Source organism: Oreochromis aureus, linkage group 1, assembly GCF_013358895.1.
Source record: "Oreochromis aureus strain Israel breed Guangdong linkage group 1, ZZ_aureus, whole genome shotgun sequence".
NCBI classification, from domain to species: Eukaryota; Metazoa; Chordata; class Actinopteri; order Cichliformes; family Cichlidae; genus Oreochromis; species Oreochromis aureus.
Genome location: NC_052942.1, coordinates 22,160,698 through 22,185,084, shown reverse-complemented (window position 1 = coordinate 22,185,084; position 24,387 = coordinate 22,160,698). Strand labels below are relative to the sequence as shown.

The window sequence follows — 24,387 nt, the reverse complement described above, 5'->3', positions numbered from 1 at the left end:
AAGCTATTCCAAGTGTGATGCGTGAAGTGCAACAGATTATGAAATACAAAGGCCAGCTGTAAAAAGAAAAAAAAGCATAGAAAAATGACAGGGTATAAAGCTCCCTTTCAAATCATTCACCTCACTGTATCTCTCTCTCTGCTAAACGTGCACAGACAGATGTTAAAAGGTGTTGATGGATGTCCTCAGAGCAGCAGTCATTCATCTTCATAGATCCCTTTCTTTTGAAGGACTGGTGTCAAAACACTAGCTCCTAATGGATGACTTGTTCAGACATGTCCATGCTGGTGTCTCTCACCCTGTTTTCTATCTATAACTGTTTGCAGTCGCTTGTAAATCTGGCCGACTCCACCTTCAAAAAATGTGCCTATAGTTTGAGCATACAGCATGTCTGGAAATGCATAAATCTTAGCTTAAGTGGTGGTTTGTAGCAAACACACTGGATTTGTATATTGATAACAGCTGTTGTCTGAAAATAAGTCTAATGTTTTTAGGTTGTATTATACTGTGAATGTTGTTAATAACCTCTGAATAGCTTCTCTTAAACAGTACAGATAACATAAAGGTGTAACAATGTCCAATAATCCAAGAGACAGGCTATTAAGGGAGGGGGAAATACACAAAATAATGCATTTCAAAGAATTAGCAATGGCTAATTTGGAGGCAGGCATTTAAGTGCATTAATACTATAAATGTTTCTCTAGATCCAGTCTGCATCAACCACACACTATCTGCAGCACAATAGTGACAAAGAAATGCTGTTTAAAGCAATAACGTCTAAGTGTTGTATCAAGGATCAAGGATCACTGTATACTGTATGTGAGCTGGAACGACATAAAACAGTGGTGTCTGTGTAGCAACCATAAATGTCCCTTGTTAGAAAAGCATTTAGGTAAAGGTAAATGCCCACTATTTGTCACACAGCGGTGGCTCTGTTGTAGTTATTTTCTAATATTGCAGAAATGGTGCTTGAGAGAATCGTGGAAATCTAAGGCAGACGCAGCAGTGGTGTGTGACTGTTTAAAACAGCCACATAAAAGTACTGCGTGCAAGTGCATATAAGAATTTTATATTTTATTACATGAAATTGCTGTTTATTAAACATGTTTCTTTATATTGCATTTTTATTCATTTACTTATTTTTCCACCATGATGCAAAAGCACTAGGATTTTCATTCTGGGTAATAATATATGCCTCCCGCCCCACGTTTCTATATTGCTGTTGAACAGACACACCACCTGGTTGATGCTGAATTGTCAATCATTGCATGTCGGAAAGTGTCAGTGGTAATTTCCACGTGTGTTATTAGGCATTTTGCACTGACTGTTTATATTTGAAATAAATTTGTTGATTTCATCTATCACGTTTCCAACACAGGTGCTTGATAAATTAATAAAAAATCTACATGAAAAGTCAAATTAAGGTGTGGGATTGTATAAATTTCAAGCTTAAATTATACAGTGACCAGGGGTGGATCTACAGGTGGGCAAGGGGGGGCAGTTGCCCTCTTGCCTCAGCCCCCCCCCACATGTAAAATTTTCTAGATCCACAGCTGACAGTGACCCCATTGTGGGGCCTAGATGGACAAGAGATGACACCCCATCAGGATAAATTTTCTTTAATAAAGGATAAATGTGTCCACACAGAACAGCTTTCTAATTGTTTGCAGTGTCTGTGTCAGTGGCAGCTGAATGTCCCCCGCATTATAACTAAACCACTGAATCCTTTCACTGTCTACTGTTTCACTGAAAGGCACTGTAATGTATACAGACTGCAGCAATATACATTATTCTTGTATAGCTAATGTTTTTCTATCTTTTAGTTATTGTTAATGCTTGTCTTTGTTTGCACACCATGGGCTGGGTGAACAATATTTTTCTGTGTATGTCCTGTACATATGGCAGAATTAACAATAAAGCTGACTTTATTGTTTTGGTTTTGTGTATGATATGTTATAATATCACAGAAACAGATTAGATAGTGAAATCCCTCGTTTCTTTTTGTGTTGCTAGCCTTTTACTGCCTTGTATTAACATATGTATGGAAACACACATGGAAATATGTAAGTCAAAAAAAGAGTTTGTACTGCTTACTTGAAAGTAAATATTTGGTATGACCACCTTTATCTTCAAAACTGACTGAACCCTCTTAGGCAAGCGCTCTTGTAATTTCTTTAAGTAGTCTTCAGTCATAGTTCTCCAATCTCCTTGAAGGACATTCTCCTCCGCTGTGTGTTACAGATGGCTGTAGCCACTCACTTTTATACCTCTCTTCTGACTTCCTCAGATTTGAACCAAACATTTCAAATGTGGATTCATCACTCCATGAGACCTGTGGCCCCTGACTTTCAGGCCAGTTCTTGTGTAATTTGGCATACCTCAGCCTTTTCTCCTCATTTCTCTTCCTCAGAAATTGCCTTCTTGACAGCCACACTTCGATTGAGACTGTCTTGATGACACTTTGGAAAACTAAAGGGCAAGATGTATCTCTCAGGTCTTGTGTCAGGTCTTTGCTGGATTTATTTTTCTATTTTCTAAGTTGTCTGTTATGTGTAGACACAACCCTGAATATCCCTTGAATTAGTGGCCTCTTTCATGCTCGAATGATTTACAGCGGAGTATTAGGTGGCTTAACAAACAAATAAACATTTCTCTGAAAATGGCCAGGAACAACTACTAGACTGAAACTGAAAATCCCAAAGAAAGAGCCCGCGGGCACATCACTGCAGCCCCCTCTGGCCTCTGCTCCGTAGCTCCTGGGTGACCCCTCGTCTGAGGCTCTCCTCAGCTCTTCCCAGGAGGGTGGAACGGTTGCCCCTCTGATGGCCCTCCTTGGGTTCTCAGACACTGGGGCCTCTGGATGCCTGGGGCCTGGATCTCCTCCATACCTACTTCATGCCCTGGGGGACGGGGCTATGGCTCCCCACACTCCCTAGCAGATCATTTCATGGAGAAACCTTTTGAATACAAGCGCGCTGATCCACACAGGTGTGCACACAGGTGTACACACAGGTGTTCACAGACACAAACTACACCTTTCTTGGCTGCTACCTCAAAGCACATTGTGCGCTGCCGATCTTGCGTGCTGCACAATAACATTTAATACTTTGTATCTACTGTTATTTACTGTTAGCTAGTTTATTGTGATGGCGTTGTGTTTATTATGTTGCTCTCTTTTTTGTTTGTTTTCTCTTCTGTTTTTTCTTCTCTCGACAGGTGATCCAGGTGATTGTTTTCCTTCTCCACTTTCTCACTATCTCTTCTCCCCTCTGTTTTTCTTTCTCTCCCTCTCTTTCTTTCATTATTTCTTTCTCCCTGTCCTATCCCCCAGTCATGTCTGTCCCGTCTGTAACAACTGAAAATAAAATAAAATAAAATAAAATAAATACATAATAATAATAGAGGTCAATCAAATGGACCAATATGGCAAGGCCATGATGATCCACTTGGTAAAGTAAATCCACTAGGCATCTTTCTTGGCCTTCAGACAATAATTCTGATGGCTAAAGATCCAAACAGGACAGGCAAAAAAAATAAAAGAATAACAAAAAACAAACAAACAAACAAAAAAAAACTGCACAAAACCCCCAGAAGAAGTAGAAGAGCTATTGCGCAAAACCACATTAAAAATTACAAGAAAGTCTGGCTCCTTGGGAGAAAGGAAGAAATGACAGGTGGCTCAAGACTTTTGCACAGCACTGTAAAGACTATACAGCTGCAAACCATTTTTGCCTTTTAGTATTACCTGTTGAATATCATTTAGGCTTAAGCATGACATGCCCGAGGTCTGAAACTGTGTGACCAGTGGGTTGCGAATCTGTGAAATCGGATTTTCCTCGCGTCCCTGAAGGCGTCAGCTCCCCTCTGCTGGGATGTTCAGTGCCCTCCCTGTCCCCGCTGCTGCTGCCTGCTGCCCAGGCTGGCTGCTGGGCTCGGGATGACGCCACCTCTCGCTCCGCCCCGGCGCAAACTCGCTCCCTGCGTTCATTTCATTCCTCTTCTCATTCCGAGCATTCTTCGCATCTCTGTCAGTGCGCGAAGCGATTCACCTACACCTTCCTGGCTGGCCCAGAAACATCAGAATAACTTGACATAGTATTCAAAATACCCAGTAACATTACATTACCAAAAGAAAGGGGCATTTTTATATGAGATATCAATTACGAGGTAAGTTTCAATGGTAGTTACAGGCATTCAAAGTGGGTTGTAGACTTCAGTTCATTTGGGAAGGAGGGGGGGTGGGTTAGTTTACGTATATCTTTCTCTTTTTTTGGAAATGCTGCACAGTGTATTAAAAATGTTGGCTTTATTTAGTTGTTTAATATTTATCCCACAGCGTGAAGTAACGTTAGGTCGTTTGTTTCCTTCGCGGAGATAGATGGCCGCTGTTGCAACAGGGTGCTCACTTTGAACACTCACTGTTGTAGCCTATGGCTTTGACACAGCAGCGAAAATCTTTGACATTTTTCACATTTTTTGAAAAGAAGCCTGGTCATACGCCCCTATAAAAGCCTCGGAAGCCGTTTGCCCCCGTGTCAGATTGTCAGAAACTCGCAGTGGGATTCGGGATGAACTAAAAACACACTGCACGAATAACAGTTTTTGGACAAGATGACGGTTGAAAACGTTGCTGTTTTCCTCTCCGTAGTTGGCTCAGCCGGGAGTTGTTGGAGATTTTACCGGAGCATTTTCGGACCACCTCGAAGAAGAAAACACAGTGGCGAGACTTGTTGCTTCAACGCGTTCGACGGTGCTTTTTCGAATCGTCATCGAAGTTTTGTGTAAGTATTTTTATTTTTATGTTATTTTTTATTTTTAAAGGTTTGTTGGTGTGGTGCTCTCCATGTTGTCACTTTATCCGAGGAAACCGATTGCTGAACCGGAGGGGAAAGATTAATCCAAACTCCTTTTATTGTTTCATTTTGAGGGCTTCATTAAAGCTCCTCTGCAGAGCCCCAGGGCTAACTTATGCCTCCAAAACTACCAAGCTGAAAAAAATCTGTAATAATATGTAGTTTTTTGGTCACTTGAGCGCTTTTCTGTGGTTTAAAATAGCGTTAAAAGGTCGCTTTTAATAATGAAAATTGTCTTTAAAAAGGATCTTGAATTAGCAGCTGGAGTTTGTGTACATTTATGGGGTTTCCTTCATTGTTGTCCCTTCCCTTCCTCTAATTTGGGAAATGCCTGCTCAGCTAAAACTGCAGGCCAGCTGGAGGAGTTTTACTCCTTACAATGATTTCATCCACTTAACTTTTTCTGGACTTCCCTGGATGGAAACATGGCCCTTATACAGAGAGAGCGATGAGAATTAGATCAAAGCTTTCATTATCTTAGGTTCAAGTTGCACTAAAATACTTTGATTTGTTTCCACTTTGTCTACTCAGTATTTGCTGCTTCAGATGGTTTGCTTTGCTTTGCTTTGCTTTGCACAAACGGGTCGTCAGACCACAGTTGACACAACTCTGATAGTGCTGACACGAGTCAGTGAAGGTGTTTTTACTGTAATAATTTAGCAGAAATTTCTAATTTATTCTCTCGTGAGATCTCCAGCCCTTTTTGTGTCTCGCTTATCTTGACATCACTTGGCTTCAGTAGTATTTTATAACCAGCTTTAGGAAAATAACAAAGCAATTGCCTCCTGAAAAAGCTAATTTTGTCAAAGTAGCTGATGTGTATTATTGTAAGCTGTGCAGGAGAAGTGACACAACTGAGAAAATGGGTGAAAAAACCTGCCAAAGCTTTAAAAATAGCTTGTTGAACAAAATCCACTTTCCATCACTACTGCTACTACTACTACTACAAGTTTCTGGCTGAAGCACTAACAGCCTCCCACCTCTTTCCACCTTTTCCACTATTTAATGTGAAAGCAGCTGGTTATAACAAGTGCACATGCACTCTGCTTTTCGCAATGTAAAACAAGCATTTTCTCACGGCAAACTCGGTGCAACTTTTTGCAAATAAAGGGCCGAAAACACATGGAAAAAAGAGACTGCGTTATTTATTGAATTCATCTGAAAGGGTTGCTATAATTTCCTGGAAACAGTTTAAATGCAGTGAGGTGTAACACACACACACATGTCACAGTATAAATCTGCTTGCTTGGAAGAAGAAAAAAAATCTGGGATTGAAAAAGATGCTTTGTTTTCAGCTTATGCAACCAGTGGACCTGTTGGACGGAAGCCTGCATAACATTTGTGCAAGAATAGGATGTTGTCTTTGTTTGACCCAATGAAGCTTTACATCTGAAACTGGCAGGTTTCAAACTCCCCTTTTTGCTTTGAACCACCACAGTGCTGATAAAGCAGTACCTGTTGATCGCTAGACTGCAGCACGCAGCCAGGTTTTTCAGTGCATCAGGATCAATCTGTACTTTTAAACATTTGGAATTAGCCCAGGAAGCATGTAAGGATTGTGTGGCTCATATTAAAGTGAAGTTTAAGCAGATGCAGATAATTATCCTAATGAGAGTAGTGTTGTTTGGCTATATTGTCTTTGTTCCTCTCCGCTGCCTTATTGAGGTCAGAGGGTAGGACTGGAGAGAGTGTGGTCTATTTGCTGTGAAGTGAGGACAGAATAATGTGCTTTTGTCAAGCACAGTGGACAGGGTTACTTCTGGAGCAAAGTGAGACTCTTCTTTTCTTCTGTTGACCTTCAGAGAGCTGAATTTTGGCTGAGCACTTGTCACATCATCAGTCTACAAGAAACTATGGCGTATATATGAATTCAAAAATTAGATTTCCCCTGTCGCTGATGAATGGTCTAGCTGAGCCTGGTGTCATGCATATACACAGTCTCCTATGAAGCCTTGATAGTGACAGAATATGACCGTAATTACTCATGACACTTGTACTTCAGCTATAACTGCAGTTACCTGTGGTGATCCAGCCTGCAAGGTTATGAGAGTGATGCCGAACAGAAAGGCCCTCTTTACTAAAGAAGAAGCACCAAGTCTGCCTTTACTCACTGATACTACAATAATCAGTTCAGTTTGAGAATAATCTCAAATGCTTCCTGACTGTTTGGATTAATAGCACATTAAGCGATACAGTCACTGCTAATTGACTGCTGGAGAGAAGTTCCTGTGTACTCTGTGCCACAGAGCATCAATGTTTTTAGCTTCCTCGGATGCCATCTGATTTATAAATAGCTTTTATTAGAGTCCTAATGCAAACAGAGCTATAATCATACATTAAGTTACAAATGATCACGGATAGAGGTGGAAGATTGTATCGATGCAGTTTAGAAAAAGATTTACAAAAAGAGAGAGAGAGAGCTTTCATGTGAGTCATATGTGGAAAAAGCGCCATGGCCGCGAGTTTGATGTCAGCATTTTGCAATGGCTTATTTTGATAAAGAAGAGGCTTTGGAATTGATAAGCTCGAAGGCTGCGGGATTCTGAAGGATCGGACGGTTTGGAACCAGTTCACCGTTTCGCCACTCCCACATGTAGTCACGTAGTCCCAACCTGAATTCATGGTGATAGTTATTTGGCACCTCAGTGGCATTGACACAGTGTAATAACGATCAGCATTTTTTTGCGGGGTTTTTTTTTGCAAAAGAATGGACTATGGCTTTCAGCAGTTGTTGTTTACTAGTGTGTGTGTTTGTTTGTTTGTGTGTGTGTGTTGTTGAGATAAAGGGTCAGGTTTTGCAAATCCAAAGGGAAAAAAAAAAAGATTATCCATAGACATAAATTTTGTCTTTTACATGATCTCGTTCATGCTTGGGTGTGTTGTGTTTTTTTTTTTTGTTGTTTTTTTTTTTGTATGTGTGTTTTTCCATTTGTATAAAGTACAGATGAAAAAGAGATAAATGTAGAAACAACGGTGCAACGAGGCATGTTTTCTATTTGTGGCTGTGCAAATGCTCATGGGAATGCGATCACATTATGTGTCCCGTATTTTTAATTGAAATGCTAATACACACTGTTATTATTATTATTATTATTATTATTATTATTATTTTTTTGTTATGAAAATTCTAGGCTTGAAAAAGATCTCTGATCTGTAATTGAATCTAGACACGGAGATATTAATTGTGTAATTAGATGTGATGTGTGGCAGGAGTTGAATCGCATGAAAACATCAGCGTTTTCCATGGTCAAAACACCCTTTAAAAAGAGGATACTCCTGCAGGCTTCCAGACTGTGTGTGCCCTGAGGTAAACCCTGGTCTAGAAAGGGAATTTTAGAGTATGCGCTGCTGCTCAGCAGTTTGAGCAGGGCCCACTGAGGCCAGCGGAGAGTGCCACCAAAAAGGAAAAGCTGGCTCAAAGCCACTGACGTCATCTAAGTAAATCTGCTTCAGTACTGCAGCCATAAAATGACTGCCAGCTACCGAACGCACTTTGGCCCTGTCAACCACCTTAGTGCAACACAGTCCCCCCCGTTCCTTACTTATGGAAGGCTGTGTTTAAGTTTACTTACATTTTGCCGGAGTAGTAGCAGATGTCTGTTCATTCAAAAAGAACAAGGCAAGTCTGAGGCTTTGTAGTTTTAAATAAAGCACCGAATGATGGAGCTTCTCTCACCCTTTGAAGTCGTACCACTTTAATATTGCAGTCTTATAATGCTTACCATATGGCAATCTCAATGATTAGTTCTGGAAAAAGGCGTTTAGAATTCACGGTGTCATAACCGCTCGTTATTGATGTGTTTCTTAGACACATGTGGATGTGGACTTTGTCTGCAGTTCTTATATGAAAGCAGGAAAAAGACAAATGAGCTCTGCTTCATGGTAAAACACAGACAAAAAGCAATATGTACTCTTAATCATTTCATGAGTCAGTTTCTGAAACCACTATAAACATTTTTTGCTCTTAACCGCAATGAAAGCAGGAAATCTCGGCTTCAACAACTTCCTTTCTCAGTGCCGACCATAGTGGCAGTGGTGTTCGGCTTCTCCGCTAGTTGAAGGAAATCCATGGAACAAAGGGGCACTGTCACTTCATTTACTGAAACTGTGTATAATTTGTGGCATGTATTCAAATGTGGGTTATTTTGTCTCTCTGGCATTGAGTCCCCAGGCACCACTTGTAATAAATTCTCACAAGACCTTTCGTCGATGGTCGCTGTAGTATTGTCGTGACTGACACAGATCAGCCAGGCTTTTTCTGCCCTCAAGGCGCCCTGGATTCAGCGAAGGCACACGTAGATTGGAAGGCAAGCTCCCAACATTAATATGTGGGCTGTACCCGGTAAATTAGTTTGGAATGTGAGCCAGGATGCTGCAGTGGAGAGCAGTGCGGTCCAAACTTTTTGTGTGTGTCTGTTTAGTCTTTTGAATTGGCCCAAATAGTGGACATTTTCAACTAGGAGGTGTTTAATTGTAATTACATCATTAACACATGGAAGCGGGTTTGTTAGCGAACAATACAGCTTTCAGTAATCCATGAGAACGTACGTAGTGACAGTATTTTTAAACATAAATAAAGATGAGGGTAAACCCACGCTGTGTTAGTTCATGCCCTCACACCAAACCAAAGTAAAGTTTTGCCTTGCGTTACTCACATAAATGCAGCTGCATTAGAAACTCACACCTCTGAGTAGTACAACCAATAGCTGGAATCAAGTTACAGTGATATATATTCGTATCATACCGTAAAGTCCTCTGATTCGACTCACTTTTCTCCAAGCTCTCTCCTTTTTTTCCTACTACTGTTTGAAAGTGAAGCTGAACCAAACGGCTCCAATTGCCCTCAAACACCATCAGTAAAATTGTCCTCCGCTACTGATTGTTGGCGGCGTCAGTTCAATCCTAGTTGTTGGGAATTTTTTCCTTGCTTTTAAATATTTGAAAATAACACAAACGCTGATTCGCCTGTATTCACATTGCATGGCAAGATTTTCTGTTCTGTTCTTGTTTTCTGGTGTACAAATATGGAAGACTGCATCTTACTGTAGTGTTTTCCTTGTAATAAGCAATGAAAGAAGTATATATTTCTAAATGTTTTAGTCTAAGTGCATTAATCCTAGACATATGTAGAGAACAAGAAAAATGTAAGTTTTTAAAAAGAACATTTTAGGATGTAGCTAAATAAGAAAGTTAAGAAAACCTGACAAATTCCCACTGATACAAAATCATAGCTTCAAATAAAAAAAAAACTTTTACCTGTTGAATGCAATCTCTGTATGGATGGGGTTAATCTATCCATCCATTCAGTATCGTCGAGGAGATCACCTATCCCAGCCGTCACAGGACAAAAGACTGTAGTAAAATTGAAAGACAGAACATTTGAGTTACATTTTGCTTGGCTTGTCAACACTTTCTATACCTTTTTGGACACCTTCATTGACGGGGGAGTCCAGTGTGGTATGCAAGAGTTGTCAAGGAAAAAAAAAAGGAAAGGAGAGGGAAAGATTACAACAGAGAAAAAGGAGAAACGTATATAAGGGGACAAATGAAGACTGGAGATGCAGAAGAAAAGAGATGAAAGTCGGTGTGAATTGGCAGCGCCAAATGCAAATGGTGGCCTTCATGCTCATCACTGTGATTTGTTTTTTCATGCCCGTCCGCACGCGTCCTGGATGAGCCAGCAGCCAGCCCTCTGCCTGCTCTGCTCTCATAACTGTCAGGAGATCCTTTATCTGACGGACCTTTATTTACAGCTTTAATTTCCTGAGCTTTATGTGTTCCTCTCGCACTCCACACCACTCTGACATGGGTGTATGCCGTCTGGTATGCACTGCAAATTTTTGATAGGCAAATGTCCCCTGAGCTTTCATTACGTTTCGTGTCTGAATGGTAAATTGTGTTTTCTTTTTCCTTTTTGTTGATATGTAATTTTTTTGATATTACTGGCAGAGCAGGGACGTGTCCTCAGAAGGCGAGATTTTTGTCTCTGAGATTTACAGTCAATTTTCCCTCTGCTGTGCAAGTGGAAGACCTTTACCGTTGCCTCTTTTCTCGGCTGTCGACGTATCTGATGTTGTCCAGATCATGTTGTTGTTTTTACCTGTTTCACAGTCTGAGGCAGGTAGAGAGGGCTGCTCTGACAGAACCTGTAAATCAATCTCAAACAAAGATTGATCCCACAGTGGCCTGATGGTTGCTGGGTAGTGGGATGAAGACCTCAGATTTGAGAGAGATGATAGCAGACAGATTCACAGCACTTAAGCTTGGAAGTTCAAAGAGGCATGAAATAAACACTGGGTCTTTGCCAATAACAGAGGGAGCATAAGAAAGCTTTAGAAATGGGTATTGGGAGCCTTATTTATTCCTTTTTACATTTTAATTTGAGACTTGTAGGTTTATTAATTAAACCTGAATGAAAACCACACTTGGATTCTTTAATTATTTCGTAAGTTTGCCTTTAAATATTTTGATTCCTCCCTTTTTTCCACTTAGAGTTTGGACTTGGGTTGCTGGCTGCAGCCCTTTAGTTGATCTGAAAGAACTTTGAACAGTCAGTGCATGCATCCACTTCACTTTGAGCTGGTTAGTTTTTATTTTAGTGTGTTTTGTATCTCAAGGTCCTCAAAGGCCTGCTGTGAAAGACTTCATTCCACAAACATGCCTTCTTCAAGGTAATTAATTTGTTTTTAATGACTGAATGTGGAATTTCAATAACGTCTGTCTTTGTAAATGTTCATAGTTAGTTGCGCGTTGCCTGGAATATTTGTAACATTGCTGTAATAATTATGCAGAGGCCAGAATATGTCTTCACAGCATGCTAAAAATGTTTTGAAATCACATGGTAATTATAGTTTTACACACTGTGGCCTTAGCTACTGTGGGCCATTATGGGGTGCACAAAAGTCATTCAGAGAATTATTATTGCACCCTCTGAGATAACGGCACAAAAGAACTCCACATGGAAAATTACATTTGAGACCTCTCATCTGCTATTTCATTACCTTGCTCTGTCTGATGGGTGAAATGGGTTCTCTTAATTTAAGGAGCTGAATTCCAGCTTGGTGAGTGGTTTATGTAATCTCGCAGTAAGTGTAATTTCCCATAATTCCATGTCACACCTACTACTCTGCTTAGCTACCACATTCACTTATTGCATTGCAGGCCATCTTTACCCTGCATCTCACAAATAAGACCATTTCTATGGTGTACACCCTGCAAAGACAGAAGTATGCAATTATCTGTAAGCCAAAAGTGTTTCTAAGGGTGACATTCATACCCTCTTTTGACAGGCGTAATTAGTCTTCAGATTCTAAGGCACTAAGAGACCGTCTTCATTGACAACTGCCAGGTTATTCACATTTTTCACACAGCAAAACTATCTAGTTCTTTGCATGCAGTTTAGCCAGGTAATTTGAGCTGCAGCACATCGGTGTATTTGTTCAGAATTGACTGTTTTGAAACAATTTTGCTAACATGTCAGACTGCACATCAGCAGTTTATGGTACATTTAATCATAATAAAAGCACACTGAAAGAAAGATCACTGAAAGCACAGGGCATTAGCTTTATTTGTGTTTTGTCACATTCAAGTGTCATGTAGCTTCACATAACCTGTTTGAAACCTCATGGGTTCAAACATGTCAATTTGGCCTAAAGACCACGGACAACCTTTACTGTAAGGTATCTTTTCTTTATTTATGGACTGCAGTTCTGCCTGCAGGTTTAGTTTGAATGTATGTGATCATACAATTAATCATCTGTGTGGTAGCTTGAAAAAAAAAATGCAGTCATTTCATCTCAGGGCTAGAGAGCCACCTCAAAAATCTCTTAATGCATCCTGTTTTCACTCTGATTTCATTTTTGATTTCATCTTCAGAGCTTTGATGTTTCTTTCATGCTGGTCACCATGCAGTCGTTCATTCAGTTTTATTTTTAAGTTAAAAGACTTGTTATGCTTTTCCTGACCACCTCTCTCCTTATGTCACAACCAATATCACTTTTGCTTAGTTGATGTTAAAAGCTCTGTGATATAAAACAGATAGCCCACCCTTCATATAATTTTTAACTTCCACGTGACCGTTCGGGGCCATATATGACCTCAGCCATATATTTATTGGTCATTCTGATATTTTCTACCCTGAATTTTTCAGTCTGCTTCTATGATCTTTTATAGCTTTTACACAAACTGACCAATCGATGTGGCAAGATAAATGGGAAAATTGAGTGGGGTCATTTATCACCTCGGAAATACATGTATGCTTTTTAACATTACATCATTACATGGTCAAGTGTGTCTGTGGCCCGTGGCTAAGAGACCGATGCTTTAACAGCCCAAGTGATCATGAAAATGATCAAGCTGATTGATTCATTGTTGGAAAAAATGATGGAAAATGTTGACTGCTTATTGTTTAGAAAGTTTTAGAAGATTTGCTACATTAAAGGACATGCTGTTATAAATACAACGTTTTATGTGAAATACATAGCGTATAAAATATTATGGGGTCATCAATTACCCCACTCAATCATTATAGTTACTATAGCTTGTTTGCTGGAGGGTTAACAAGTAATGTTTAACTTATATATTATATATTAGTTTAGGTGAAAATCAATTTTATTGTCATTTAAAAGTGCATTACTCAAACAATAAAATGAGGAAATGCAAACAACGTACACATGCATAGAGAATACATTTACAATATGTACAAGAATTCACAGCATTTCTATGCAGTGTGTGTATGTGGTGTTCATGTAAGTGTGCATATGGATATTTTTAGCATTAGTGAACCTGAATGATCTCTTTATCTAGTCGCCATACCGCTGTCATTTTCAGCCACCAAGTTCAAGTTAAGGGAAGTTTATAAGAAGAGTGATGGCATTAATAATGCTTTGCAGTTTACTAGGCATGTTTAAGAAAGCCTTGGAATAAAGATTTGTACAGATTTGAATTCAAAGCAAGAAATGACTCAGATCATTCTGTTCGAAACGGGTCAGCAAAGATAAAACTGCTCGTGCCGCCGGAAAAAGTGACAAGGAGGTAAAAGCCAGTTTGGGGTTGTTTTTTTTTTTTTCTTTCAGATCCTTTTAAAGTTGTTGGAAATCCATCTAGATAGTGTTGTGTGCCAGCAGCCTGTGCCAGTAGTTTTGGATGGATGACCTGAAGGAAGATGCAGATTATCAACACTCAGCTACATAGTTTCTGGCCCAAAGTGATGGTTTTAGAGCCTCTGTGTGCCCTTTAGACACTCTTCCCTCTCTTTTGAGAGTGGGTTTGAAGTTTAAACTCATTTTATTCTTTGTCGTCAGGTTCAGCGTGTTGTTTGTGCTGCTTGACTTGCTTTGTTTTCCCTCAGATAATCATCAGCATCCAGAAGACACATTTGCTCTCATATTATGAAAAAGCCCTGTGGAGAAACATTGTTAGTGGAGTAATTTCTGCAGAAAAGAAGCATTAATGCTTGTCCGCAGAGTGAGACATGCTCAGCAATTTCAAGATATTTAAAAAAAAAAAAAAAAAATTAGTTTTCCTCTCTAAATGCATTCAAATATGTCTCAAAGTATGGGCGGGGCAAATGAATCCAGCTGTTATTTTGTTTCTCTGTTAGTGAGAGCTAAGTCTGGGATTTTGAATGATCAAAAGGTTAATGGAGATATACATTTTACTCATGGTTTTATTCCAAGGTGCGATTTAGAATAGGCTCTTCTTCCAAAGGTTTGAACTCTGACACGTTGATGCTTTTAATAAGACAGTTCATGTTCAGGTTTAATGAGTTTGTTTTCTTCTCCCTCAGTTTGCTGATATTGTGAGCATCACAGGAAAAGTGCTGATCAATTATTGTGAGCTGGCCTGATTTTCTACCCATTTGTTGTCAGATGTATTCAGATGGTGCTTTTATTTAAAAAAAGGAGTTAAAAAGAAAGTAAAGAAAATAAAGCTACTCAGTAAAAAAAAAAGCTATTCTAATTAAATTATTCATGCGTTAGTGTCTAAGATGAGTGTATTGCTGTATTAGAAAGCACCAAGAAGTGAGATAAAGTAGTAAGAATAGAGAGTAGCAGTTACTTAAAATATCATAAACAAATTTTATAATATTGGAAATATTGTTCACTACAAAACTGTGGTAACAGAAGCCTTAATAGACACTTGCTTTGGTTGACTCAGAAGTTGGTTTGAGAATAAATCACCCATGTTGACAGCACTCACTGTCCTAGCAGTTAAACAACACACTAACTTTAATTATTCCCATTCCAGATGTGTCCTCGGGTGTTAGTAATTTGGTGAATTTCAATAGATTCTCATGCAGATGGATTTTTTTTTTTTATGCCCATGTTGACGATGACAGATGTTACAAGATATTACAAAGCCCTTATGTGCTCATTGTAAATGCATTATAGGCTTTCATGAAGTTCATATTTATACATTTTAAGCCCAACATTTTCCATCAGGCATCGCTGATATAATGTTATTATAGCTCTTCAAACGTTTTTGGTCTTTGCAATGTTTGGAGGAAGGCGCATGCACAGGATGGGAAGCATGATGGAGAAAACCACACTGTCTCTAAAGACTGATTAAAGTATCACTTTACCAACCATAGCATACCACAACAGAGAACCAGTGTTCCTACAAAACATAACAGAAGACACAAAACATGCATGTCAGCTTATTGATGGTATATTTATTTTTACTTGGATTCGATTTGTTGCAGTTGTGCTTTTACAAATCTGGAAAGAATGTTTCATTAGACTAGATACGAGGAGACTGGGCGCTTGCTGCTCGAACTTCACGAGGACACGGGCGAGCGTTTTCTTCAGAAAGATATTTTGCCATAAAAATGTAAGCTGGATTCGATTATGAGCACAGATAATCACTTGGTTGGGTTAAGAGGAGCACATCCAGAAAGAGGTCCAGCCCTTTAGTGGTTGAAATGGGAACATTTCCCCTCCCTCATCAGTTTGTGAGTTGGTTCTGCAGCGTCAGCAGTCAGCACACAAAAACGGAATTCAGTAAAAGCTCTCTCTCCCTCTGCTCTCTGGGAGTTTTTTTTCCCCAACAGCTTGCTCCCATCCCCCCTTTCCCCCTCATGAACTGACATGCTGGAAGAAACATATGCTACTATTCCCACTTCCTGACAGCTTGTGCTGCTTGAATAGGATCTTGCTCAGGGAGGAAGCAGTTGTCTGGAAAGTGTGGAGGGATTAGGGCCATAGAGAAACCTCAGTCAGTTGTTAGCATATAATGTCAAATGTGAAATTACTTTTGATTGTGAATTAAGCATACACTCTGAGATTTTTCAAAGTGTTCTTTAAGAGAGGCATGAAGAAGAAAGAAATTTCCTCACTGCCGAATTTGCTTACTTTTGCAACAGATGTGTGGGGATGACACATTTTTTACTCAATGAGTATGAACACTGGATTCATGATTCACAGTACTGTATTGCTTTATTAAGCCCATAGCCTAATATCCAGTTATCTAATTAGTATGTTTTAGTGAAGTCTAAAAGAAGCACTTTGCACAGGCTGACTGAAGCAGAAGCACAGTGTAGACGACCGCATTGATCTGGATACAAAAGGCTGAAGTAAGTCTGGTTTATGCAGCCTATCAGGGTCATTCCTCTTCACCTATCCGTCATATGAGACCTATACAAACTCATCAGTGGTTTAACTATTTGTTATGTGCAAAGTATTCCTTTCAAGGAATTGGCTATATAACTTGCCTTTCAGGATGTCTTATTCTTCCATGCATGCTGTCTAACCTGTTTGCCTGAGCTGTGTTTGACTTCCTAGCTGTGACGCTGCTAATGATTTAGCACATCTGGAAAATGCTAAATTCGAAGAGAACATTAGCAGTCTTCTAATGTTTTAAGATGATAACCATGCCCTAACTCTATGTTTTGGAGAAAGGGCAAATGGACTAGTTTTAAATGTGTTTCAGGATTATTATTTGTCTCCATTCTGATTGTTAAAACTTGGGAAAAACATTTAATAAAAAAAACAAAAATGACTTTTAAATTGCCTAAGGTTAGCGTTAAGGTTGAGGTCTGTCTTGTTCCCTTTTAAAGTCTACATTTACAGTTTTGTGTTTTTGCTCTTTATTTGCCTGTTAAACATCATACTTTCTTATACAAACCAAGTATAAATTCATCCTTTACATAATGAGTGATCTGCGAGGGACCTGTAGACTCACTGCCCACGCCCAATACAGAACAAATGGGTATTTGAATTCTTATATTTCTTTAGGTTATTTAACCACCTTATTTAACGTCCCTTGGAGTCCTTGATCCGACCCTGGCTCTTGATGTCACTTTGTGCAGAATGTTTTCAGAAGAAGACAAAACGTTTCATACTGACCACAGTGCTGGATCTTATTACGCTTTAAAATACCCATCAGAACATTCATAAATGTTGTAATGTGTATATACTATATAGAATAGTTTGTGTTACAGGTTTCACATTACTTGATATTACTGTCTTGGCACAATGACAGCCGCCTCTTTATTAGCTGCATGTTCACCAGGAGCTTGTTGGTCTTGTCAGTAGCCACTGGTGAGATGAGACTTTCTCCAGCTGTGTGAGCAGCTTGGCTCCAGCTCCTATGTGTTGCTCAAATGTCTGATTCCCTTATGCCACCATAGTTGCTGCGGCTGACTGGAGATGTTAGCGCTACGGATTAGTAGTCACAATGTTTTGCTTTTTTTCTTTGTCTTTCATTTATTATTGTTTTCATATAAATGTTTCTCTTCACAGTCAGTAGTATACACATTTTACACCTTCAAGCTGCCAGCTACAACCACAATCTTCCTGTTGTCCACTAAAGACTTTGAGACGGGGCGCTTTAGCTCAGCGCCGGTGGTAATGAGGCATGTCGATGCTTTTTCCCTAGAGGAATCAAACTAGCAACTTTGCTGACAACATTGACTTTGTACTTGTTACAGCCCATAGGCATATATAGAGCTAAGAGCAGTTGCACAGGTACTGAATAAAGGGGGAAAAATAAATTTCCCAGACCTTTACACTGTGCATTGCCATTTAATTAGCAGGAAGTCCATGAGAGAAGATGTTCAGCTGTTTAAACCAATAACATCCATTGTAAATCAATTCAACAACTTTCTTGGTGATGTCCAAGCTTCTTTAGCTACTTCCACTCCATATTGTGCTCTTTACTAACTGTGTGCGTTCTGTTTTTGGAGATGGTTCACTGTTTTTCTGTTGCAGTAGTCTGATTTGGGTTTTTTTTTTTTTTTTTTTTTTTTTTTGGAATTCCAGGTCTCTCCCTAGTCTGCTCCAAGCTTCAGCTTGGAGAGCTCAACCGCCACAATTGATCCCAGCAGCTGGAGCGGCAGCGAGAGCCCTGCCGAGGACATGGAGAGGATGAGCGACTCGGCAGACAAGCCTGTGGACAATGATGCAGAGGGGGTGTGGAGCCCTGACATTGAACAGAGCTTCCAGGAGGCCCTGGCCATCTATCCTCCTTGTGGGCGCAGGAAAATCATCCTCTCCGATGAAGGAAAGATGTATGGTGAGTAAAAGTTGTTGCGTGTGTAAGTGTGAGTTTTCACATTCATTATCTGTGCTGCTTTTATTTTAAGAACTAAGAAGCTTTTGGAGATTTTGAGGACTATTTAAAAAAAAAAAAAAAATATTGACATCTCTCATATCTAAATACAAAGCTAGTATCAGCAGCTAATCATTTTAGGGAAACATCTGCCTGGGGTTAAATGTAATTAAGGTGAAAAGTTGTGTTTTTACAGGCATCTTGTGGGGAGTGATTCAGACTTGCACGTAAACCTTATTAAGACCAGCCTGTTGAGTGTTTGTATAGATCAGTTGTCAGTAAGGGTATTTTCCAAAGTGCTGCTGCTTTAAAAAGGAAAGACATGCTTCAGTTATGGCTGTGCCGAGCAATGTAAGACTCTGATGGCGACTATGACCATGGAGCTGTCACTCTGGTTCACAGAAGTGCAAGTTTATAAGTAAAGCAGCATGAACTATTAGTCAGTAGCAGATGGTACTACGGCTGCCACCAGCTGTGCCCCCTCTCCTCCCACCACTCCCCCCCCCCCGTTCCTGGCTGGCCTGGGTGATGTCATGGAAAGAGGGAATATTTTCTCTCTGCGGTGTTGGACCGTCTCACAGCCTGTCAGTGTCAAGTGAAAGCAGAAAGCTCCTCTGAGCATTGGGTTGCAGCTGTCATGTGACCCCTCCGGCCAAACAAAATGTAAATTCTAGGAGTTGCAGCGAATCCCCTCAGTTGCCACTACAAAGATGTGGGCTCAAACAACAGGATCCTCCCCACTGTCTCTCCCTCCAAATCCCCGGTCCCCACACAGAGCGAGGCTGCCAGAGAAGCTGCCCCTCTGCTGTGGATTAAAGCATGAAAAATTATTTTTCTAGAGTTATAAATGAGCAATGCTAAGTGTAAGCCTCTTTTCGATTCAGTTGACATTCTCAGTATTATAAAAATGTTTTTCTGAAATGTCTTCAGATTGTGGTATTTTTGATTTTTTAGTTTTAGAGAAAATTTGCTATAACTCCTAATTTTTAATTTCCGTTTGCTGTGTCAAATGCTTAATTACAAAATCTTATATGCAAGTTGTGCCAATTAAAAAAATTATTTGCACTGGTATGTATTTACCACAAACCGTTGCAAAACGCCGCTGCCCATAGCATGTTTTCTTTTTACATTTTCCAACAAGGCTGTTGTCTAAGATAGATTACGAAACCCCAGTAACAAACCCAAACAAATGTTTTGCTATTGTGGTGTTGAACCCACCTTAAAATCTGCTGAAGAGGCGACTGCAGGGTTGAATAGCGGTTGGGCCTGCCAGATGTGCTCCGTATCTGGTTACAGATGGCTCGTCAGTAGCTGAGTGTTTGGGCTGTGCCCTGGTCTAACTGAATGAGAACTGTTTGTCACAGAAGTAAAAGGATTTTCATGTGTAGATGCTGAAAAGGTTTGGCAGGGATGGCTACTGCATGATAATGTTGCAGAATTGTAGCAAAAAAAGGAGCTGAATGCTTCTGTTCAGTTTTGGGGGAAAATTTGTTGGGTTTTTTTTGTTTTTGTTTTTTTAAATAATTGAAGATGCAGTACCTGAAAAATATGACGTTGGTGATATCTTTCAGCCGATATCACTGGGGAGCACACTGCTGCTGGTCTTTTGTACCGGTGCTTTCTTGAGTGGCAGTGCTTGTTCTTCAGCCCTTCAATGTGTTGCTGCTTTTTAATGCCAATGTGACACTTTCCTAAAACCAGTAAGATGCTGTGGGTTTCACTTAAAGACAAAAAAGAAAATTGTTTTAATTTGAATAGGTTGCAGGAGTTCATTATTTTCATAACAATCTTTAGTGTTTCCCACAGATTTCGATTTGCAGCGTGGGTGCGCATGCACGAGCGAGTGCGGGTGAACCAGCTGGTGGTTAAAGCGTGAAACATGAGGCTAGCAGGTTAGCGAGGATTGAAGTTTTAAAATAAGAGTAAGCAGATTGTCCACTATTATGTTGATCATGGATGGAGATGTTTTGACAGATGAACATGAAATATAAAAAAAAAAAAGTTAAGTTATTCTTGTGTGTCTGTTAATATGGATTCCTTGTGGGCCGCCCAAGAAAGAATCTATGTATAGGAAAGGCTGTTGTTGACTTTTTCAAATCAGTCAAGGATCAAAAGGTTATATAGTAATGCCTGTCACAATAATTGTCTTTATTTATCCAGTCATTCATTTTCTTGCCTGCTTATCCAATTCAAGGCTGTCCCAGCTGTCATGGGGTGTGACAGGTAGGGTACACCCTGATCAGGTCGCCTGCAGGGGAAACACAGACAACCATTCATCCTCAAATGTACACAGTGCCATGAAAAGGCATTTGCCATTCTGATTTTTTGCATATTAGCCATACATTTCTGATCCTCAAACAAAATTTAATATTGGACAAAATGAACTTTTCAATGATTATTGACAAATCACTGGATGTTTAACACGAAAAAGTAATTGCCCCCCATATGAATCATAAATTATGTTTGATAAATGCCAGGGCAGATGAATCAAGAAATCGCTTAAATAGAACCTTTCAGACAAAGTGAAGTAGGCTGAAAGATCAATTATGTAAAACCTAAGACAACAAATACTTTTAAAAGCACTGTACTTACCCACTTGTGAAAGGAAGCCGGAGTACCTGTAAGAAATAAAAACACGATGACACAGGCAGAACATGTGGACTCTACACGAAAAAGCCCCGATTGGCCAGTAGATTCGAATGGAGGTTTGTTTTCTTGTTAAGCGAATCGCTAACCTCTGTACAGACTTATTACAGACTTATTTATTGTACCCTGTATGGATATGGCCGTAATGTTTTCCTTTGTGTTTACAAGCATGTTTATTTAGATAAGAATGTCATCAGTAATTCAGGCAACAAATATTTTACCCACCGTAGCAGGGTTTGGGTGTAGTGAGCCTAAGCCAAATGAATTCTCTCATACATGCATAGAAGAGAAAGAACACACACAGTGACAGTAGTCCAGGTGAAGTGATTGGTAATATATTATTCGAGGTTAATGGGCATTTTTCACAATGACTGTATAATTACGGTCAGAAAGTTTTGAAGAATAGGCCTGAGTACACTTGGTCCTACTCCAGAGCTCTCGGAGAAGCATTCTGGGTGAAAGCTTAATGAAAAAGAAGAGCTCATTAAGGGTCTATGAGGTAATGTTTCTGTTTGCTGTGTGGCTTTTTTTTTTTTTTTTTTTTAGCACGATTGTGCAAAAACTGCCAGAATGATTTTGATGGATCTTGTTGGCGAGGTGGGAAATGAGGAAAGGAAGAACCCAAAATTTGATATGGATTGAGGCATGGGTTTGTGAAACACAGGTCAAGTTTTATGAATGAACTGACGTTAGCAATGCTCAAACCTTTTGGATGTAACTAAACAGTTATTTCTACCACTAGCTGTACAGCTAACCAACAATGGATAGTGCAGCTCGTTGCCAAATCAACAGGTCAGGTGTCACCCATGCCCCGTTTGTTTTGCAATTCATCGTTTAATGATAGAACTGTGAAACTATTATTAACTCTGAAGGAACCCAACCATGGCAGCTCTGTGTGGACTGCTAACACTTCTGGTTTAAATTATGTCAGTATTCCCCAGGACCTTATCAAGTCCTGCGATCCACACCTTTACCCGTGGCAGAATCAGTACACACTGCACACCTGTCCTGCTCACTGTGGCGTAGAGGTGTATGGTATGTGCTGTTGTTTGGGAAAAAAATGTTTCTTTGTATCTAGAGAAGTCAACTGAGAGGAAGCAATCAAAATCCAAACTGCAGAGTTTGAATGTTATACCTTTGAATGTAATTTTTGTGCAGAATTCCTCAGATTTTCCATTTATAGTCTTTGCTAACAGTGCGCCCTTTTGGAATACCATCAAAGACAAGTGACCGATGAAGTGGTCCTCTGTGCTGCTGCTAGGGATTGATTCGTGTTAAACATCCAGTGATTTGTCTTTTAAGAGGGGAGGGGTTCAGCTAACCACGGTGAGGCTAATATGATGCTGTCGAAGACCAAGAGAAACACAGACAGGCTCTACACAAATGCTCTCATGGCATCTTGGATGAAAGCTGGCTACAAGGAGACAGGTATTTTGTAGTTGAGAATCCCTGGGGATGGCATAGTGTTCCATGCACAGAGCTCATCACAAGAGGAGCTGCCCCGAGTGCCCTTAAGCCCTTTGTTATCTTGGGGTAGAGTGCAGTTAATTAGCAACAGTCTCTATAGCAACTGTGTTGCGGTACAAAACAATTTCTAATTTCTGCTTCCTAGCTTATTGTGATGTTTACCTGAAGTGTTTCGGATGTGCTGAGACTAGTGTTGGCTGGCACTGTGCCTATTCTCAGTGGCTAATTGTGGCAGCAACGGGAGATGCTACATCTGCATAGGCTGCATCGCCGGCATTTGCCATGACTTCAGAGTTTGGCGAATATTTTTAACAACAAAGGGAAATGGAGGGCATTGGCCCCTACCCAAAGGCTTACGACTCTATACTTGTATAATTCACCTGCTGTGCTAGGCTGCATTCATTTACCCCAGAAATAGAGTTGATAAATGAAACAACACGCTTCACTCAAATTGTATGTTTATTCATTGAGTTATGTATTTGCACTACCCAGCAAGCTAAATGACAATGGTGAATTTTTCTCAGTTACTGTTTGGGGAAAAAAACTGAAGACCTGAATTTTATTCTACCTACTGACAAATAAATATGCAAATACATACTCTACTTGTAGGCTGTACAACACCTAAATATATATATTTATATTATTGCTGCTTCTTTGCAGGGGAGGCTACCAGTTGAATACATTGTTATAGCTTAAAGGCTTTTTGATGGAGACTTAATCACTTACCTTGGAGATTTGGACTACTCCCTATGCTTGTATTATTGCGTCTTGCTGGTTTTGATAAACAGTAGCAGCAATAAATGATTATTTATTTTTAAAAAAATAGTAAACACAGTCTGTAAATGACCAAAAACCATACATTGTAATGTTCTCACTGTAGGTGGGCTGCAGGACACGGTGCCTCCATCTGCATGTGTTACTTGATGTAAAGCTTTTCCTATTACCATTCTGCTGTTTGCTCTGCCATCTCGTCAGTGATCCAGCCCAGACCCCTCCTGTGGGAACTAAGTGGCACTTGGTTTGCAGGGATGCCAAGGATGAGTTAGATATAATGAGCAGACCTGGCTTGCCCTCGATGGCCCAGCGCTGTGCTCCTCTGGGGCTCGTCTCATCGGGCCGAGCATGCTCTGAGACAGAGCGAGCGGACCTGATCCTCCCTGCTGGGCGGATAATGAGGAATTCTGGGATCAGCTCAGGCTCCCTGAGTCACCTGCATTCACTCAGAATGGAGTGTGAGGAACTTCATTGCAGGAGAGGCATCACACACCTCCAGAATAATCCCTCATTTGTTCCCTTGCCATTGTCAGTGTAAGACTACTGTGTTTTCACACACACGACAGTGAAAAAGTCCAATTTTTTATGTCTCTCTCAAAAGGAGGAACTATTGAAAGTGTAAATAGTATTGATGCAGGTATGATGATGGAAGGAAGAAGTCATTTTGAGTTTCAAGAAGATTTAAGGTTTTTTTTTTTTACCTCAGATTTGTATAAACTGGTTATTTATTCATCATGGTTCACTAAGTAGTCATATATTTTAGACTGAGCCAGTAAAAGGAGGAAAACCTAACATGAAGCAGCTCGATTTGTCAAAGAAGGAGAACACACTTCCACTCAGCAGTTTTTTCTGAGCTTACAGTCAGAAACAAACAATCGTTTCTATTGATAATTCAGCATTCATCTAATCTAAAAGAAGGAAACGAGTGGCTAGGAGTCACTTGTGGAGCAGGTGTATGTGAGAAACCAAATGTGTGACAAAGTCAGGTCAGGCATTAAATGGCCTTATCCTACCAGCTCCATAGCAAAAAGTGCAGATGATATCCGATTGTGCTGATTCGTGCCTAAACCGGACAGAGTATATATCTGGAACTGATGTG

The 24,387-nt window shown here is 40.0% G+C and overlaps 1 protein-coding gene across 6 annotated transcripts in view; it reads left to right on the top strand.

Annotated features, from left to right (window-relative positions):
• Nucleotides 1–3,916: 3,916 nt before the first annotated feature.
• Nucleotides 3,917–24,387, top strand: part of tead1b (TEA domain family member 1b) — a 51,491-nt gene continuing 31,020 nt past the window's right edge. For 3 of the 6 annotated variants that reach the window (XM_039610557.1, XM_031739779.2, XM_031739778.2), the window contains exons 1-3: nt 3,919–4,167; nt 4,649–4,781; nt 18,113–18,365. In XM_039610557.1, coding sequence (XP_039466491.1) covers nt 18,209–18,365 — 157 coding nt within the window. In that variant the 5' untranslated portion in view covers nt 3,919–4,167; nt 4,649–4,781; nt 18,113–18,208. Of the gene's footprint in view, nt 4,168–4,648; nt 4,782–18,112; nt 18,366–24,387 lie in introns of all 6 variants that reach the window. The other 3 variants (XM_039610556.1, XM_031739776.2, XM_031739777.2) reach the window with 2 other exon arrangements.